Below are 20,852 nucleotides of genomic sequence, written 5' to 3'. Positions count from 1 at the left end.
CATCATTCCCTTTGACATTCATTTTAAAAGCATTTCCATCTCCATTCCTATTATTTGGAAGGCCATCAAACAAAGAGTTGCACAAATAATCTGATTTTCTATCATTTATTATTTTCTCCACCAGATTTGTTTCATCATTTGTGGAGCCATTGCACAGGCACTTCACACATATTATGCACATAAGACAACATGTTCCCGACAGCATGGGGACTTATCCACGCAAAAAATACACTTTTCTTTTTTTCCTGATTTCCTCTTTTTAAGAATGGGCACAACATTTTCAAAAAAGAAAGAGAGAAAGAAATCATCTTTTGTTCAAATGTTAAGTGAAATATTTGATTTTATAAATAGTGCTGAATTTTGAATGAACAAAATGTTGTTTTTGTTTGATCGTTTGAACAATACAAAATGACTGACAGAAAATGGTGATGTTTGGATATTTTCGTCATCGCAGAGAGTAAATCTGAAAAACTCTTTCTTATTGTCAGAATATTTATTTTAAATCACTGAGTAACTTATTCTCTTTTCAAAAGAAGTGAGAGTTTGGAAGCATTATTCTTTTTGGAATTTTTTTTAAAGAAACATATGAGGTTTGCACAGTGAAAGTTTATTGAGTTCACTTTTCCAATTTTATTTTCTGGCGTTTGTGTGGTTTTTTTGCTAGTGGTCATTTAAGTTATTTTGAATTCTTTTTTAGAGATTGAAATATTCTTTTTCACACATGTTTTTCATGAATAGAAATATAAATTGTAATTTTCAGTTGGTTCATGTTTCAATTATTTCAATGAATTCTCATGATAACAGACATCCACATTTTTGACTTTAAATATCAACATAAAATCATATAACAATTTGTTTTTTGATTTTTTTTGGTTACCATTATTAAAATGTTGAATTATCAATGATTTAAAAAAAGAAAATAAATTCCTGCAAGCCATTTATTGTGCTGTTGAAATAAGAACACGGTTTTATAACGAATACTTGGAGTAGAAATGTCCAAAAGCGGTATGAATAAGTGAAATACACTTCAATAACTTTCCTTCTCATTTACAAATCAAAAAAAAAAAAATATTGTAAATAATTAATCTCTAAACTTATGAACTAATAGACGCTCCTAAAATAAGATCAGGAACAATTGGAAAAGATACCTTGGAATGTTCAGGACACCTCGAGAAAGAGAATCATCGCCTTATAACAGAAAACTTTAACTTAAGGGCTGAAAATAGCCGATTGAAAAAGGTTTGGGAATAAATATATTTGTTAATGCATTTTGTTCGGTGATTTTTTTTTTTTTTTAAAAATAGGTTATATCGCAATTGCAGACCGATAGAACTCATGCATTAAGTGAAGTTATTGGTCTTAGGGATCGCAGTTTGGAACTTGAGCGCGAAAACAAACTTATACTGTCGGAAATGGAAAAGCTACAACAAATTTCAAGAACGAAAAGCGAATTTATTACACAGAACGAAGGATCTACCAATGAAAAAGAGATAAGCGAAAATATTCTTACTCCAACGGAAATAGAAGAAGGCAATCACTTCCCAGAAACAAATTCTCCAGCAGAGACACCTCCACTACCCGAAGAATCAATGCTTTTATCATCAAAATCCACTTTCTCAACACCTCCATATGCATCACCGGTTGGAGAAAAAATACAAAATAAAGAAGGTATTTTTGAACTCGTAAACATATGTAGTCAGAAAGCGTCAACAAATCAACAAGACAATGAGAAATCGAAAGAAAAAGAGAATCAAAAGAAGGAATTGGAAATGGCGAAAGAACAGACCAAAGCAATGGAAGAGACCGTAAAGAAACTGGAAGAAAGAATGAACGAACAAATTTGTCAAGAAAAAGAGAAAGACAGAAAAATACAGGAAATATCAAATAAATTGGAGGACGCAGTTCAAAACCACGAAAAGGAAAAAAACGAACTTATTCGTGAGCAAAATGAGAAAGTTAGAGAAAAAGAAGCAGAAATCGAAGAGCTAAAAATCCAACTCGAAAAGATAGAAAAAATGATGAAGACGAAAGAGAAAATGATTGAAGACACAAAACTCGAAAGCGAAAGAAAAGAAAAGAAAATGACGAAGGAATTAAACGAGCTGAAAGAGTTAAAGGAAGAGAAGGAGAAAGAGAGCGAAGAAAGGAGTAAATCCGAAGCCAGCGCGAGAAAAACAAAAGAAGATGTAGAAGCAGAGCTGAAGAAGCAGAACGAGGCGAATGCGATTCTGAGGGGCATGTTGAGAAAGCAGGAAGAAGAAGCGAAGAGAATAGAAGAAGAACTTGAGCAGCTTGGAAGGGTGATGAAGGAGAGGGAGAAGCTGGAGAAAGAGAGAGAAAGAAAAGCAGAGGAAGATGAGGTGGCTGCGAAACAAATGGAAAGAGAAAGAGAAGAGATGCTGCAAGAAATGGAGAGAATGAGAAAAGAAAAAGAAAAGGAAAAGGAAAAGGAAAAGGAAAGAGAAAAGGAAAGAGAAAAAGCAAAGATGACAGAAGAAGAAGAAAGAAAGAAAGAAGAGAAAAAGATGAAAGAGCAAAAAGCAAAGAGAATAACAAACGAACAGGCGATGCTGAGGAAAATGAGAGGAATACTTGAAATGCTGAAGCATTTGGCAGAGCAACAGGGATGGATATTCAAACGAAAGGACGTTTTATCAGAGGCAAAGAATGCTAATGAAGAAACAATAAAAGAGAAAGATGAACAGAAAATGATTGGAAAAGGCAAAAGAGAAGAAGGTGAAAATAACAAAGAGGAGGAAGAAAAAACAATCGAGCATAAAACTGGAAAGAAAGAAGAAAAAGAAGAAGAAGAATTGCTTGATGAAGAAGACGATGAATATGAGCAGCAGAAGGAGATGGATGTGGTTATGGAGCAAATAAGAGATTGCATCAAAAAGATGAAAGAAAAAAGAGAGAAAGAAATGGAAAAAATAAGAATGATTGAAAAGGAGGAAGAAAAACAAAAGGAGAAAGAAGAGAGCGAAAGAAATGTTGGGAAAAAGAAAGAAGAAGCAGCAGCAAACAACGAAATGATAAGAGAAGAAGAAAGAAGAAAAGAGAAAGAGAAAGAAACAGCTGAAAGAGAGAAGATGCGAAATGAGATGAGTCAAATAGCAGAAGCACTTGTGGAGACAGAAAATGAGCTGAAGAGTGTTGAAGGAGAAAACCAAAGGCTGAGGATTATGCTGCATTTGATGGAGGAAGAGAAGGAGAAGGAGAAAGAGAAAGAGAAAGAAAAAATGAGAAAAAGCAGAAAATACGAAGAAGAAGAAGAAGAAGAAAGAAAAGGAAATTTTGAGGGAACAAAAGAAAGAAGAGAAAAGAAAGAGCAAAATGCAAAAGGAAAAGAAGATAAAATTTTATCAAAAACGAACAGAACAGATGATTCAACAAGCTCAGCAACCACACAGAAATCACAAGCATCTTCTTCATTTCCTTCAAAATCATTAATAAATGATGTTTCTTCTTCTTCTGTTTTATCTTCTTCTTCTTCTTCTCTTTCTTCTTCTCCTTCTTCTTCCCTTTCTCATTTGTCTCTCCTCACTCCATATTCAGTCAAACCTCTTCGCTCTTTCTTCTCTTCATCTCCTTCTCATTCCTCTCCTTCTCCAACAATCAGACACAAACACACAGAAGATGAAAACCATCACATTTTGTATCTGCCTAATGCTTCACATGAAATGTCGTCTTCAGCTTCATCATCAGCACCATCAGCTTCTTCTTCTTCTTCTTCTTCTTCTCATCTTCCTTCTTCTTCTTCTTCTTCTTCTTTAACTTCTTCATCAAAAAAAACATCATCATCTGAACATTCACTACCAACAAAACATCTTCAACCTTATTCACTTTCTTCTGCAAAAGCTGATATTTCCCAATCATCTTTTCCGTCTTCTATTTCTTCTTCTTCTCTTCCTCTCTCTTCTTCTTCTTCTTCTTCTCCTTCTCCTTCCACACAGGATGTACTTGATCTTCTGTGGCGTCTGCAGGAAGAGATGAAGGAGCATTCAGAAAGGACAGATGATTTGCTGAGGATGATTTCAGATGAAAAAGAAGAAGTCGGATGGAAAGAAGAGAATAACACGTTTGAAGAGAAAGAAATGAAAAGAAAAGAAAAAGAGGGAAAAAAGCAAATTGATGGGTATGATACAAAGATGAAGATGAATCGAAGAAAAGAAGGAGAAGAAGGAGAAGAAGGAGAAGAAGAAAAGAACAAAGATTGGAAAGCCAATGAAAATGAAATCGAGAGAAAAACTTGGAAAAACAACGAAATAGATAAAAGAGAAGCAACAAACACGAAAAATAAACCAAAAAATCAAAAAGAAGTTTTATTCAATGGAAGAATTAAAGATGCAAATTTGAAAGAGGAAAAAGTTTTCGAAGAAGAAAAACGAGAAAAATGTCGATTTTGCACAGGAATGAAAGAGATGCTGGATGAAAAGCAGGAAATGATAGAAGAAATGCAAAAGATGATTGGGAAGATGGGGAAGCTGGCTGATAACGTGGAGAGAAAAAGCAGAGGAAAAGAAGAAGAAGAAGAAGAAGAAAATGGTGAAGAAGAAGAAAAAGAAGAAAAAGAAAAAGAAGATGATGAACGGAGTGACAATAAAAGAGGAAAAGAGGAAAGAAGAACGAAAGAAATGAAAGAAGAGAATTCAAAAGGAATCGAAGACAAACCGATTGAGAAGAGAAATAACGCATCTGTTTTGAAAGGAAAGCAATCCTTTAACAGCACAACGAGAAAACATCCGATTTTTAAGCAAAAATCTGAACTTGCCTCTTCATCTTCATCAAATGCTGTGTCATCATCATCATCATCAACAGAAGAGTCATCAAATAAACATTCTTCTCCTCACTCGACACAAAACAAGACATCTTCTTCTACTCCTCGTTCCGTGCAATCCTCTTCAGATAGATTCCTTTCTTGTTCTGCCTCTAAACATCTGACGCCTCTTCCTCAGCTTATTCATTCGCTCACAGACGCCATCAACAAGGCAGCTGAAGAGCGGAATGAAATCCTCGCAGCTCTTTCTGGATCGCATTCAGTCTCAAAGACTCGTTTTGCTTGATGTTTTTGCAATCAATTAAAGACAACAGGGCATTTTTCTTTGAGTTTTCCAGAAGTATTTAACAATTAAATATTTGTTTGTTTATTCGCATTAATGTGAAATTGATTTATTATTATTATTTTTTTTCCCCTTTGATTTGCTTCAGTTCGATTCAGTTATCATTTTTATTTTGCTGTTTATTATGAAATGACCTTTGCCACTTGTGTGCTTATAGTTCAAGATGATGTTATGTGAAAAATAAATTTCCTCATGATCTCAATATTATAAAAATTGTTAAAAAAAAAAATGAATTTTTGATAATTTATGTTTTGCTAAATCAAAAATATACAGAAAACATTTTTTCCATTTGAATATTCATGTTTATTTCTGTGAAGTTGTTTTTGAAAAAAAGAAATTCTATTTTTTTTTTTTTTTTCTAAATAATAAAAAATAGATGTTTCAGTGAAGTGTTTCAATCAAAATGAAGGACATTCTTTCTTCCTGCTATCAATTCATTGCTTTGAATTCCAATCAATCCTTCATTAAACTGATTTCTTTTGAACACATTTATTTACTAAAAATATGATCAGAGTAACCAACATATAATAATGAGTAAAGGATTTCCTAAAGAACCTGAATTACTGCAAATAAAAGCTGCTGAAGGTGAACAACTTAGCGTTATTGGATCTACAAATAAATTTTATTTACCAGACACTTTGGCTCATAAGTTATTTACAAATGATTCTAATGAAAACAGTGTTTTATTATTTGAAGTTTCAGTAACCGAGGGAAAAGGGCGCGTATTTCTTGGAATTCAAGGCTTCACCCCGCTGACAATGGGGATTGTGCCACCATGGGTGTTTAACGTTTTAAAAGCAGAGTCTGGAGTATATGTCACCCTTCGTCGAATAAGGTCAATTCCAGCTTGCACTTCAATAAAACTAAAACCGCTTGAATCTCGCTATTTCGAAGAAATTATAGACGAAGGTTTTGCATTGCAAAATGCATTATCTGGAAACTATAGTGCTGTTGAGGCAGGAAATATTATTGAATTAAGTTTTGGGCTTCGAAATTACAGAGTACAGGTTGCAAAAACCGAGCCTTCAAACGTTGTTTCACTTTTGGATTGCGATCCTGTTTGCACTATTGATGAGGAATTTAAGGAGATTCTTCACACTCCTTTGGAACTTGATGTGCCAAAAAATTCGAATGTGAAGGCTGGAGAGTACACATACTTCCGATTACAGACACCTGAATCAAAGAAAATTCGCGTTGAAATTTCAACGACTATAGGAAGCACATGCTTATTTGCATCTCGATTGGATAAATTTCCAAAGAGAGAAAGGTTTATGTGGTCAACTATCTTGATAGATAATGAAGAAATTGTTGTATCTCCAAAGTCAGAATCGTTGCTATCTATGAAGAGGAAGGCTGATTCACTATTTAAATTAAACAAAGAAAATGAAGGAGGAGGAGAAACTCAGAAAGATAAAGAAAAGAAAGCTGAAGAAATTGTTGATTTGTATATTAGTGTATACGGTTTCAAAGAAGACTCAGAATTTTCATTGCGAGCAACAGAAACGGATGAAGAAGACCCAGTTGAGCTGGAAAGAAAAGAGAAAATGAAAGCAGAAGAAGAATCAGAATCAGATGACAATGACAATGAGAGCGATGATGATGATGAATCAAATGAAGAAGAAGAAGAAGAAGAAGAAAATGCTTGCGAAAATGAAAAGAAAAAGGATGAATCGGAAGATGTTGAAGAAGTGATTGAGTACGTTGTAGAAGCGGAGGAAGGGGAGGAAGGAGGAGAAGAAGTGGAGTATGTCTATGAGTATGAAGAAGAAGAAAAGGAAGATGAACAAGTTGCAAAGAAAGCAAAGGAATTTGTTGTATACAACCCTCCTTCACCTCCGCCTGGTCAAAGGAGCGTATTTCCAGATGATTCTTCTCAACAAACTTCCTCTTCATCCAAGCCATCCTCCTCCTCCTCCTCCTCCTCCTCCTCCTCTTCTTCTTCTTCTTCTTCTCCTTCGTTAGATCAATGTCCAAATTGTCATGTTCGTCTTCCTCCATTGCAATTATTGAGCCATGTTCGATATTGTAGAAAAACAACAGCTATTTGTCCTGTGTGCAAGAAACGATTGAAGCCTGAGCTACTCGACAAGCATGTGGATATGCTCCATAAAAAAGTGCGATGTTTGTGTGGTATAGAAATGTATCCACCGTCGATTCCACGCCACACTGCGCTGTCCTGTTCAGAGCGCCCGGCTGTGTGTGACATCTGCCAGCTGATTTTCACCCATCGCTTGCTGCCTTCGCATCAGCTGCGATGCTTTGAAACGAACTACGCCTGCAGAATGTGTGGATTGCGTGTTTTGGGAAGGAACATGAAGAGCCACATCAGAAATGTGCATGTTTTGGGCTTGGTAGAAGGAAGAGGGCGTGGAAGATGCATCAGAGGAAGATTTGGTGCTTCTTCTGTTGGATCACAATCTTATTCTTCGCAGCAGAAAGAGAAACCCAATACAAAGCCACTCGGATCGCTTATGTCTCAGACGCAAAGAAATACTGTTGAAGAAGAAGATCTGAGGCGTGCAATTGAGGCATCAGCATTAGTGTGCCCGTATTGTTGCAGAGGCGGATGGGCAAACTTTGAAGAGTTGCAAATTCACATGGTGACATCTCACGTTGAACAGATTTCTTGAATATTTGTTTTAAAAAAATTTGCTTTTTCATCAGTTTTAATTTTTAATAAAAAATTTTCTTGTGATTTTTTGTTCAAGTAACTTTTTCCGATTATTTTTTATCACAAGGCAACAAAAAGTATTGGATCGTCTTTTTGATATTTTGAATACTTATTTGTGTGAGTTATTTATCATACCCTTTTTTTTTCCATCAGGAACTTAATTTTCTGACCCACAAGAGTTTTTTTTTTTTTAAAAAAAAAAAATGAAAATAAATAAATATCATTGGTGGAAAAAGCTGTGGAATGTGGAACGATATTGCTGTTTTTTTTTTTTTTTTTTTTTTTTTTTTTTTTTAAATCATCAGATTTTTTCAATACGAACTCAGGAATGAAAAGTATTATTATTGTGTCATATTTTGATTTGAAGCAACATTTTTTTATTTGATCCTAAAATATCATAAGCAATTGGCAAGAGGCTTCTTTTGAGGAACCCAATTTTTTCATTTAATCCAAGAATAAAAAGCAAAAAATGCAATGCCAAAATATTATAAATGCATCAAGTAAATAATAACAAACTGATCAAAACAAAAAATGATCGAATGGTTTTTTTTTAAATTCAAATCTGAAGTTTTTCGAGACTTTTTCCAAACTTCATGAAAATACTTCAATTGAGTAATTATCTACCCTGACATACAAATAACCCTTATGACTTATTGTCAAACTTTAAAATGTCTTTTAAGTTTTTTTATTAATGTTTCAAAAAACTAATTAATTAATTTCAATTAGTGGATAGTTGTTTTTGAGAATGAAAACATTGAAAAAGTTTGATGAAAAATAAAATATATAATTAACACCAAAGAGTGTTGATGAAAGTTTTCTTGTAAACATTTTGCCTTTTCATATAGCTTATTTTTTTATTTTTTTTTTTGAAACCCTAAAAGAAGCCTTCAACTCAGCAATTAAAGAACAGAGTACATTTATACTCGAGAAAAACCGTTATCTTTAACACCTCTTTATTGAGGGAGTGAGCTCTGCATAATGAGCTCAGCCTATCACAAAACAAGAAAGGCGACAACTTTGTTGGAATGACTTGCTTCTGGACTGAGCGGGATATTTCCGAAAAGCTGATATTCAGGCGGAATTGGATTGGAGCCTACCAGCTCCATTCCAACTTCAGATGCTCACGACTCTCAATTCCCAGCAATGTCAGGTATCTCCTCAACAACCTAAGCAACCTCAACATCAAACAGTTCATCTATCCCATCTCACTCACTAACATAACCACAATTAGAATCAGACAAATCCCACATTGTGGAAAACTTGAAGAGTATGTATTTGCTTATCATGTTGGTCAGCGAAATCAATTCCAGATCTTGCGAGATGACGCACACTTTTCAGTCCCCCTGTTTCTGTCTTCTTCAACCCATCCACATTCGCAATCGTACAGTTGATTTTTAAGTGCTTGAGATGAATGAGCGTTTAATGTGGAATCCTTTTTGATGCTCTCACTGAAAGCAATGTTGATGGTAACGCGAAGCTCAATAGAAAAAACACAACAACACAAGGGATATGCAATGGTATTAACTGTCGCTGCTCTCCAAACAGCACACCACATACAAATCCAAGCTTTATTCGATTTCAAGGAGGCCAAAACACTTCATGAAGATAAGGATGATCCGTTATTGACAACATAGTAGTTAGAGAGGATAAAGCCCATTTTACAGTTTTAAACAAAGCGGAGACAAGTTCGTGTTGCATCACACTTTTCATAAAGAACAAGGAGAACTGGGACAAAGAAAGCGAGATCAACAAGCTCAGGACCTGGAAGAACAGCACGTTCAATTACAAGAAGCAATTTTATTCGAAGAAAGAAGGGAGATCATTCAAGTCTTTTCCGAGGAATGGAAGAAGATCGGAGTGATCAATTGGATAGAAGACGGGATTATTCCGATTTGGAAGGTGAGAGCTGCAAGTGACAAGGTGAAACAGGAAAAAGAGAAAGGCAGAGACTTCATGGACTGCAGAAAGGAGAAAGAGGCTTGTTCAGAATGGATTCAAGAAGGACTCAAGACAAACATTTTAATACAGTTAAAAGAAGGAGATGTCTGTTGTTTGAGCAATATAATTTTCATTTCGAAGAAGATATGGAAATATCACTAAATCATCGATTGCTGTCCACTCAATTCTGCGATGAAAGATATGCATTTCAAAATAAACGACAATTGCCTAGTGGAGAGACTGATCCAGAAAAGAGATTTTTCCAACCTTGCTTGATATTTCTCAGGCTTATTTCCTAATTACAATTCACAAGGATTTCACCTCATTCCTTGCATTCAAGTTCGATGAAAGATGCAACGGGTTCAAGTGCACACCATTCGGCTTCAAAGACGCAAAACGAATTTTCACGAAGGTGATGAGAAAAGTTTCGAAGGAAATACGAAAAAGATGAAAGGTGAGATGCATTTCCTTTTTGGACGATATCATTTTGCTGGATCAAGATCGAGAAAAGCTGGAGACTGCAACTCAAGAAATTGTTGAGTGGTTTCAACAGTTGGAGCTAATCCTCAATATGGAGAAGAGTGAGATGAGCCCCAAGATGAACTTCATTTCCCTCGGATGGACATGGAAAACGAGTCGAATGATTGTCTCAGTGGAACAGCAGAGACTAAGAGAACTGAGGCAGGAATGTGTCAAATGCTTGAAGATAGTGATGAAGAACAGCTTTTCATAGACGAGAGACTTCGCTTCTTTCATAGGACAGCTCAGCGTTGCACGGTTCGTGTGCAATGACGCCTCTTTACACATGAACAAAATGTTCCATTTACTGAACAAGGAGGTTAAGAAAGATGGTTATGAAGGAGCGGTGTTCTTGAACAGCAGCATAAAAAGACAATTGGACTTCTGGATTCAAAGGCTCAAAGAGAATTGCAGAAGAGAACTGGTGGACTTCTCGAAGCCCGACACCATATTAACGGTAGATTCTTCCCCTTGGGCTTGCGGAGCAACCTTGGCAGTTGGAGGAGACAGATTTCATTTTCTCAAAAAGTTCAACAGCAGCACAAAGAACCAAACATCAAGTTTCAAGGAGTTCCTTGAAGTTTTATTTGCACTCAACAATTATTCATTACAAATCACTCAAAACCATGTGGGAAAGATCCTTCTCCGCTCAAACTGCACCAATGTGGAGAACAACATCAACAGATGGGGCGCACAAGTTAACCTCCGACCTTTGTTTATAAAGATCATGGAAATATGTCAGTCTGTGAAACTGACGATGATAGCTAGCCACATTCTGGGGTGGAAAAACACAACCGCAGATGAATTGTTAAGATTAGAGGGCATTGGAGATTATATGACAAGGTGTCAATGTCTGAATGAAGCGGAGAGAGCTCTCGAAGGGAAAGCAGAGATAGACGCTATCGCAAACGAAGGAAACAAGAGAAAAGAGACATTGAATGTTCCAGGAGTCCGTTTGCTCAAGATGGTCTAACCTCAGTTTGGACAATGAACATAATGATCATTCATCCCCCGATTCTATTGATTCTTCCGAGTCTCAAGAAAGCAAAAGCAGAGAAAGCGAGAGCCATCCTTCTTCTTCCTGCATGGAGGAATCAGATATGGAGAAACTTGCTGGAAGAGATGACGTATCAATATAACGTTTGGAAAAACTCAAAAGCTGCTTATATTTTGGGAGCAGGGGTGATGAGAACCGGTTCATCACTTTCTCCCAAGGGATTCATAACAGCAACAATCAATTGGCAAGAGAAGTTGGAGTAGAATGATGGTGGAGAAGCCTCAGGCTCTGCGAAGTCCTTGACAGGATCATTTCCGTGACAAAGGAGAGCATAGCAAAGTCCACATGGACTCAAAACATCTTTGGCTTTGCACACTTTAGAAGAGAATTGGAAGAGTTGGAACAAGGTCCATTCCCGAAATATTTCGATTAATGGACAATGAATTCGTCTTATTGCCTTCTCTCCTTGAAAAACAAAGTGGGAAATAATCGCACCTGTGCACTACATATTCTGCGATTTCACTCACTTCCAAGACTGTAAATGGAAAGGATTTGAGCAAAGTGAGCTTTTGAAGAACAATATTTTGATCGTTCTCATTTTTCCAGACCCATAGAAAGCTGAACTCAAAGATGTGGAGCCCAGACATCGTGCTGCTGCAGTACGAGAACAACGGGCTGAATGAATATCTTTATTTTTTTTGAATTTATGTTGAAGTGCATTTTTTTGGTGATGCTGTTCATATGCTGAATATTTCATGAGCTCGAGCAGAAATCAATGACCAGCTTTTTATTTGAACATGATGAGATCTTTTTATCTTCAAGACTCAAGACTTCCAGATCCAGTGAAAACATCACATTTCCATTCCTCGAGGAGGAACACAAGTGAATATTTCAGACAAGAGCCACTAGCGCCTTTAAGGATTGAGTAAAAACAACACACGAAATATGAAATACGTTCCTCCTCAACACTTCACACCAAACACAACTAACCTCAAAGTTAATAAAAACGCTTACTGGGATGGGGATGCTGAAAGCAGGAGTTCCTGAGGAATTCCAGCCATACAAAATAAAGGACACATCAATATCCAAGCTTGCATCAAGTGGGATCCCGGAGGTATTTTTTACCAAGCACGCGCGCCTATCAACAACTGCTCACACGCAGTTCAGATCACACTATTAAGCGATCCTGTCAAACCGGATTGCTCACGCTCTTATCACCCCAGAGGAAAGTTGTTCATGATAAGAAAAAGACACAATAATTGAGAAAGTCAACGTTTCCAAACAAATATTTAGCATTTCCTTTTAAATGACACAAAAAAACAACTACTATTATGTTTGGTCCATCACCAATTCAACAATCAAATCTCTCGAACTTTTCAACAATTCCCTTCACAACACAAGCACTGCCTTCAATTCCTCCTCCACGACAAACGATCCTCGTGATGCAGACAAGTCATACAGAAATATTCCCTTCGAGAATGGAAGTACAAGAGAAAAAGGAGAAGGGAGAGAACAAAGAATCAGGACAAGAGAAGATAGGAGAGAGATCAGAGACTCAAGGGATAATGTGTTGCTTCGAGAAATACAAAAGCATAGATTTTCTCAATTGAGTGCCCTCCCTTAATAAAGAGGTGATGTTAATAATAATTTTTTTCTCGAACAAAAACACTCTGTTCTTTTATTCCTGGAGAAAAATCTTTAAACAACACCTCATTTTTATCCAAAGCTCCTCCAACCGCTTCTCATTTATTATTTTCAAACAATAAAACCTCACAAAAATGATAAGGTCAAATCATTCCCGTTTTATTTAAGCAGAAACCTTAAAAAAACAATTTTCAATTAGGAACAACAATAAAGATGGACAAGGAGACAGAATGACGAAGAGAGAAATTGAGACAATATGACACAGATACGATTGAAGAAATCAACAAGCCAAGCCAAGGACAAAGACGCACCAGAATAATACCAATAACATACACAGTTAGCCAATCCCAAGAGCCTATGCTGATAGCCGCGTGTGAAAGCCGATTCAGAAATCGAGCGTTGTTGCTAAATGCCAAAACAATGTCCCAAGCCAAGCCTGAGGCTATTACCGAGGGCAACAACACCTCAGCACTCCATTATTTGCCGAGTACTATTATTGTTTTGTTGTTTTACCACTTCATCCATTTGTTCACATTTCTTTTGTGACTGGTTGAGCCCATAATTCAGAGCCTTCTCCAATAATAATGAGTTGTTGTTGATTGTTTGTTCTCAGCGAATTATTTTGAATTCCGCATATCGAAAAATTCATAGTTTTTTGGAATTTAATGAAACTATAAGCAACAAAATAAGTGCATCTTCATGCATAACTTGTTTCAAATGGGGGAGAAAATGGGGGGGGGGGGGGGGGCGGTTAAAAGGCTACCGTTGAAATTCAATCAGTCACAGGTTAGTTCAAATGAATTGAATTCAAAAAAATGTATTTTTATGTGAAATAATTTTTTCAACGTTAATAGAAATTAATTAGAATAAATTAAAAAAAAGAAATAGGCATTATGATCATTACCCAAAAAATATAAATTGAGAAAGGAAGTTGCAGGGAAATCAACTGCAGGTCAGCTGAAGCCTTGGAAGGAAATGCTATCGTTCGAATCGAGACAATTAATGAATCCGCTTGAGTGAATGGAAAAAATTGAAAACGATGGAGTTGTGTGAATGGTGGATGCAAACAACATCAAAAAATATAGCAAAATTCGAATCAGGCGTGCTGTGAAGGCTGTTTGGCAAGGTAGATTGGTTTCAAAAATTATAAGTCCATCCATTGTCAATGGAATAAAAGAGCAAACAGTGCTGGATAAAATTAAATAGAATCACTCTCTGGAGTCAGCCTTTCCATCAAGAAAATGTGTGAACTGGTTTGCATTTATATTCGATGAAATGTATTAATAAATATAAATCAATTTGAAAAATTTGAAAATGATTCAAAACAAGAAAACACGCCAGATGTGAAAGTTTTGGTGTCAGTTGTTTACGATTTCATCAAACGAATCCCGAGCTGAAGACATCAAAGCAGAAAATTGTTGATGCGAACAGGCTTGTGGTATCATGCCAACAAGTTCAAAAGTACTGGTATGATATGCTCAACGGATTGCATCAGAACAAAAGTCACAACAATGCCCTTATCTTCTAATTAGACTAGTCATCACTCAGGGTTCATGACAGCTCCAATCGGAATGTTGTTCTCCTGCAAATGCAAAACCCGGTTTCGCTAAATCTGTGGCGCGAATGGTGAATTCTCCACTGATTGAAGCGGTTGCAGCTGATGGTCAATCACTTCCTTATGTGATTCGGTGGACGAGTCTCAAACTTCCTGATGACTTGAAGCCTCTTCAGCCTCCAAATCTTGAGATTTGTTCGAACAAATGCGGATGGATGGAATCTTCTTCGTTCAAAATATATGCACTCACAATTCTTCTCCCTTTGATCAAAGAAAGAAGACAACGCATATAACTCGACGAATCTCACTGCTTGCTTCTTATCAACTCCAACGTTTCTCGTGCAGATCCTTCAATCTGGCGAGAGTTCAAAAAAGAAAATGTGAATGTTGTCACAATAGTCCCTCACAGCACACACATTTGCCACACACTTGACCGAGGAGTATTTGCAGTTCTCAAATCAGAACTGAGTTATCAGCACGAAGCACCTTCATCTTTATCTTCAACAGCAAAGAGAACAGCTCTTGTTGAAGCTCTCCAACAACCAATTCATTCGGAGTTATCCCCTTCAGTTATCAAAAGAGCTTTCAAATGTAGTGGCATGTTGAAAGACTCGTCTAGGCCAGTTCTGACTAAGCTTTTTCTATCATCGACTTATCCTCTTCCTTCTCACAATAATCGATATGACTTCTAAGGTAAAGAAATAACTGAAGAGAAGCTATAAAATGAGTAGGATGATTATTTGAAAAAGAAAACTGAAATAGAAAATGAAAAAGAAAATATTTCTGATGAAGAAAATGATGTTGCAATGAATTTCACAAAAAAACGAAAAAGAAAATTCAAAACACTGCATGATGAAAACGATATTGAAAAAGAATCAACTGATGAAACTGAGAGAGGAAAGTGAAAAAGAAAAGTCATTAGCAAATCAGATTCGAATTTAATATTTTTTTTAATTTTTTCATTTCGAAAATTTTGGGCACAAAAAAAAATAAGTCCAAAAAAATAATGACCATTTAAAATTTCAAACAAAATTATTAATAAATAAATGGAAAAATGAATTTCACATTACAGCTTTTTCACCGTTTTTGTTCATTGTTAATTTTTTTTGAGAAGTGTGAATATTGAAAAACAAAAATTCATTGAGTGAATTTCTGGAATAATTAAATTCTTTTGAAATGACTATGTTGTTATGAATGAATTGAAACACACTAACATATCAAATGTTCAACATTTAAAATTTTTTGCGAAAATCCATTTTAAACTGACATATGGGTGATTATTTTTTGAGATCGCAAAAAATTTCGATGTTATTGAAAATTTTATCTTTGCTATTTTTGCCTTTTTCTCGTTTTCAATTATATTGTGTTAATATCCATGAAATTTCTAACCGTAAGATTGTTGAAAATTCGGAAATAGTTCCATGTTTGCAAAAGCATCTTTGAAGGAATACTTTATTCGTTATGGGACAGATCAACAGTTTTTCAATCTTTTCACTTCTCAACAGAGAAAAGGAATCCACACAAGTTACGCAATTCTCTGTTCCTGTGCTCGTCAGCCACGCTCACCATTGACAGATTCGAGTTTTGGAACAGCAGCAGCTTAGCTGTTGAGTACAGGATCATTTACGTAACAAATGGGAAAGCGGAATTGAATGGATGCAAAATGAAGGACTTTGCAATGGGAAATGCTGAGATTATTGCACTTGACGGAAACGATGCTGAGTGTTCAATTGAAGGAATGGAAGTATCCAAGCTGAGCAGAGAAGGAAAAGGAGCACTGCTTTTTGTTACAAGAGAGAAAAATTTGGAGATTGAGAACAGCAGCATTGAGAATACAACAATGCTCAACAGCAGCCACATTACAATTAATTCACTGGCAAATGGTCTTCTGAAGAATGTGACATTTTCGAATCTGAGCAGAACAAACGGAGATGGAGGAGTGATTGTGGGTGAATTGGGTGCTGGCGGGGTGTTGAGTGTGGAGAACTGCTCATTTATTAGCTGTATTTGCTATTCTGGGAGAACGATTGGAGGGTGCGTGCTGATGGATGTCAAAGAAAATGGTGTATTCCGATTCGAGAGAACCAAAGTGGAGTTCTGCATTGTGTCCAGCGGAGATGGATTTAGTGGAGGGCTGTTCCTCACATTCACCTCTTCACACGTCGATTACTCGATAAGGAACAACACATTCGAGAACAACGGAGCATTGTGCGGGAAGGATGCGTATGTTGTCTGTGAAGAGCCAGGGGCAGCAATCCTTCTGATGTATTGGAATGGGTCAGCTTCTGAAGGCACTGCCCCTGACTGCCTATGAGTGCGCAGTCTGTCTGAGCCAGCAGACGGAGGTGTCACAATGATCGACTATCTGTTCCCTCCACCGACTTCGTTTGTGTTTGTGGATGGCGGTGACTCAGCCGTCGAGAACTGTGGATCGAAGCGGAGCCCATGCACTTCAGTGGAGATGGGCTTTTATATAATGAATTCTTTTCATTCGATCATACTGCTCGAAGGAAACAGCCCCATTGATGCTGTTGTGAACGGCGCGGAATCTTAATTCCCGTCCAAAGCAATGCCAAAACAAAAGCAATGATATTTGGAAGAAATGGAAAGTTCGAGCTGGTTGAAGGAAGTCGCTCAACCACCCTTTCATTTTCCAAGCTTTGCTTTGTGCTTCCATCGTCTCCAAATCCTTCACCTGACATAGGTTCACTTGTGGAAGTTAGCATTGGTCAATGCTCATTCTTAGATTGCATATTTGAGCAAGGAAGCGGCAGAAATTCCAATCCTTCGAAATGAATTGTTTCAGGAGGAGGCGGAGTTGTGCATTTTGCCTCTTGCACTCTTGGAGTGATTCCATTTCAGTCAGGTGGAATAGCTTTGATTGAAGGGGCATCGCTCTCTTTGGAGTCTTGCAGTTTTTCTTCTGTTTCATCTGATGCTCCAAACGGATTAATTGCTGGAAGAGACAATTGTGATATCATACTGAAGGATACAGGATTCGCGAATTGCGAGACAAGAAACGGTCATGTGTTGGAAATTATTTGCCCGAAATCAGTGCATAAAAGCGGAGCATGCACATTTGATGGATGCTCTTCGATAAAAGGAGATGGAGGAATTCTTAATTGCATTCCTGAAGCAGAGGGATCTTTGATAATGAACAAAACATCAATTGTGTCTTGTGTAGTGAATGCTGTTACTGGGAGAGGAGGCGGAATCTATCTCGATTTGAAGGGAAGCATTAATAATTATTTATTTTCTGGAATAACATTTCGCAGAAATGAGGCATTTGATAAAAAAGACATGTTTGTTAGAAGTGCTGATTTGAACGCGTCAATCATTCCATCTCTGTTTGATTTCGAGTATTTTGGAGCAGATGGAGAGATAAAAGTCGATCTGAAAGGAAAATATGAAACACATTTTATGAGCCCATCTGCGGATCTGCTGATTTTTTTGGTGAAATATTCTTCGTCGACAATAAGCGTTGGATCGGCTGAAATCAACTTTATCTGGTGTGGAAAGGCAGAAATACCTTGTCACTCGTTGTGGTGGGGCATCAACAACTTGCAAGCATCTGAAGACTCGCAGTCGTGCTTTGTTGAAATTCTGGATGAAGTGGCAATATGCGAGTGCTATGAATTTGGCCTTTCTCAGCTCAGTATTGGATTGCCTGCCGCAGCTGCTTCACCTGCATTCGCCAGACTGTCAATTTATCAAACAACAGGTGGATCGAGCCAATCGATTTTCAGCTCGAATAATTCGCTTTCGTTTTCTTCTGTGCAGTTCCATCTGCCAGCGTTCTTCTCAAATGGACAGTCTTCCGTTGTTTCGTCGTCTGACGGATATCTCACCTTCAACTCAGCCTCGTTCCATTCGGTTGCCACTTCTGTGCTGGAATATGTTCTGCTATTGAACAAAAGAGGAACAGTGGAGCTGTTGAATGTATCTGCTTCTTCGTTGGTGTTTGTGAACTGCCCCTTCGCACTTTCGTCTTATGTCACGCTCGAGGAGTGCTGCTTCCACAACATTTGCTCTCCTACAAGCACAGAAGGCGGTGCAATGTCTGTCTATCTGGAGCAATCAGACCTGCTGCGCGTGAAGGGCTGCCGAGCTGAGCTGTGCAAATGCCCCACAGGAAGAGGCAGAGGAGGGTTTTTGTATATCGACTGCTCGAAGTCTGCAGTAGAAAAACCCTTCAGATTCGAAGGCAACATGGTGTTCGAAGCAAACGATGCGCAACTTGGCAAAAACATATTTATTGCATCTGCAGAATTGAACGCTTCAGTCACTTTGGCAACATTTGCATTTTCATTCGAGTCGATGAAAGAAGACAGCAATGCGTTTGTGGGGATAGAAGCAGAAAGCGAAGAACTGGATTTATTCCGATATTTGGTTCCGTATTCCGCTTCAACAATCCGTCTGTCAGACGCTGGGGCAGATGTGATGAGATGCGGAAACGCAGATAATCCATGCTGCTCGTTCTGGAAAGGGATGCAGCAGATCAGCAACGAGGCCTTGCCAAAGCTCATTTCCATTACCAAATCCACTGAAGTTGCCAACACCTTCACTCTCTCCAACTTCACCATCTTATCAAGCTCATTGGAAGAAGAAGAAAAACGGGAGTTGAAGCTTCTGTTTATAGAAAAGGCAGGAGAAGCATCTGATCCGTTTTTGCGATGAGTAGGCGAGCTTTCGTTGAAGCTTATAACGCTTGTAATTGTATCATCCTTCAACGATTCTGCAACAGCTTTGGTTCAGTGCGAGGATGGGGTGCTGAGTCTGGCGCTGTGTGTGTTTGGAACAGAAGCAGGGCTGGGTGGAATGCGGCAGAGCAGGTGCAGTTTTGCTGTCTGCTTGAAAGGGAAACTTTCACTTGTGGATGTGTCAGTGGAGTCGGCCAGCATCGCAAAAAGCGCGATTGTTGTGGGCTCTGCTGTTTGTGAGATCATCAACTTCACATGCTCGTTATCGAATAATTCAGATTGGAGCAACAAAGAGGCTATTGAAGATGATGAACGATTTATATTATATTGTGATTAAATTAGTCATACACGTTATATTAAATTCTCAAAAATTTTTTATATTTTTCATTGTTATTTTCTTCTTCCGCAATAAGTGCTGGAGAAAGATGAAAAGATTATTTTCTTTGTTTAAAAGAAGATTTATTTACCACTCTTAATGGAGAAAAATTTTTATCTTTTTAGAATCGTCACATTTATTTGCTGTTATCATTTCGAAACTTCGTGGAATTGGTTTTATTATTCAATTTGTTCTGTCTCTTAAATGTGATGATCCATTAATTGAGTTTCACGATTGTGAAAATGCATCTCTTTTAAGAAAGAAAATTTTGAAATAATTTTCATTTTTATTATTCAGATCATATTTATCACTTTTGATATCTGCAAATTTTCTGATAATATCTGCTTCATTTCAACATGAAAATATATTCATCTGATTATTGTTCACACTCCAATTCTTATGACTTTAATATTTTGTGAAAGCAGAAGAGTGATTTATCCATTATTTTTATTTTCGTGCAACCATAAGTATTTATTTGCAGATTTGTCAAACTAAATCGACTTTTCTTCATCATATTATTATGAAAATAACAACTTCTTCATCAACACTGACAACTGAAGCTAATAATGCTTGGATAATCATCAGTCAAATCGGTGCAAACAATTTGGATGAGCTGATTTCTTATCTGCTTCACAACTTTAAAGAATTCAAACACGCCATGCATGAAGTAAAAAAAATCAATCAACAGTGTGATATCTTTTTTGCTATGCATGCATAATAAGCATTTGTCAAATAATCATTGTTTCTTATTTTAATGATAATACTTTTTTTAAATAAGTATACGATGTTGCTAACGGATCTGACACAGTTTATGGAAAAGCTCCACTGCATATACAAACTATGATCTTTCAAGCTTATGTTCGAAATTTTTCGATAAAAGAAATTATAAAATTCTGTTTCAACATTACACAAGGAAAAGTGAGCCACGCATAGAGAGTGCTGGAAAAAAATCATGGAATAGTTACACACGCTTTATCTCCGATTCTTCCACGAAGCAAAAGAAATTTTTTTATTAATTCTTAACATTTTTAAAATTATGTAACTTTTATTCTTAGGATTGAGTAACAAAGAAGGGGAAATAGGGAAAAGTTGGATGCTTTCCAATTCAAGTGATGCATCAACTTCCATGTTTTCAACGAGCAAATGAAAGAAAAAAGAATGTTTTGATAAACATATCAATGAAGAGGAGTTGGACAATGACATTTGTATTTATGATCAAAGCAGTGCAATGAACGGAAAAGGAAAAATATTCAATCGAATTGTCCCATAGCCTTATTGTTCTCCTTTTTTTTTAATTTTTCTTGGAGAGGAAAATAAATTTTGAATGAAAAC

The 20,852-nt window shown here is 36.9% G+C and overlaps 5 protein-coding genes across 5 annotated transcripts; all 5 read left to right on the top strand.

Moving 5' to 3' along the window:
- Positions 1–992: 992 nt before the first annotated feature.
- On the top strand, positions 993–5,464 carry MONOS_9380 (uncharacterized protein; the record flags this gene model as incomplete). Its single annotated transcript, XM_067879877.1, has 3 exons — positions 993–1,005; positions 1,109–1,239; positions 1,305–5,464. 3 exons carry the CDS (start codon positions 993–995, stop codon positions 5,061–5,063), a joined length of 3,903 nt encoding a protein of 1,300 aa, XP_067735763.1. The 3' UTR covers positions 5,064–5,464.
- A 186-nt stretch (positions 5,465–5,650) lies between these two features.
- MONOS_9381 (putative Ubiquitin fusion degradation protein UFD1) lies at positions 5,651–7,916 on the top strand (the record flags this gene model as incomplete). The annotated part of the gene is made up of 1 exon (XM_067879878.1): positions 5,651–7,916. The coding sequence occupies one exon, from the start codon at positions 5,651–5,653 to the stop codon at positions 7,748–7,750; it is 2,100 nt and encodes a 699-aa protein (XP_067735762.1). The 3' UTR covers positions 7,751–7,916.
- Positions 7,917–10,543: 2,627 nt separating this feature from the next.
- Positions 10,544–11,221, top strand: MONOS_9382 (uncharacterized protein; the record flags this gene model as incomplete). The annotated part of the gene is made up of 1 exon (XM_067879879.1): positions 10,544–11,221. One exon carries the CDS (start codon positions 10,544–10,546, stop codon positions 11,219–11,221), a length of 678 nt encoding a protein of 225 aa, XP_067735761.1.
- A 4,901-nt stretch (positions 11,222–16,122) lies between these two features.
- Positions 16,123–16,758, top strand: MONOS_16923 (uncharacterized protein; the record flags this gene model as incomplete). Its single annotated transcript, XM_067869798.1, has 1 exon — positions 16,123–16,758. The coding sequence occupies one exon, from the start codon at positions 16,123–16,125 to the stop codon at positions 16,756–16,758; it is 636 nt and encodes a 211-aa protein (XP_067735760.1).
- Positions 16,759–17,030: 272 nt separating this feature from the next.
- Positions 17,031–19,121, top strand: MONOS_16535 (uncharacterized protein; the record flags this gene model as incomplete). Its single annotated transcript, XM_067869441.1, has 2 exons — positions 17,031–17,148; positions 17,251–19,121. 2 exons carry the CDS (start codon positions 17,031–17,033, stop codon positions 19,119–19,121), a joined length of 1,989 nt encoding a protein of 662 aa, XP_067735759.1.
- Positions 19,122–20,852: the final 1,731 nt, after the last annotated feature.

Source organism: Monocercomonoides exilis (genome assembly GCF_001643675.1).
Source record: "Monocercomonoides exilis strain PA203 chromosome Unknown scaffold2-2631571, whole genome shotgun sequence".
NCBI lineage: Eukaryota > Preaxostyla > Oxymonadida > Polymastigidae > Monocercomonoides > Monocercomonoides exilis.
This window is presented reverse-complemented; position numbering and strand designations above follow the sequence as displayed.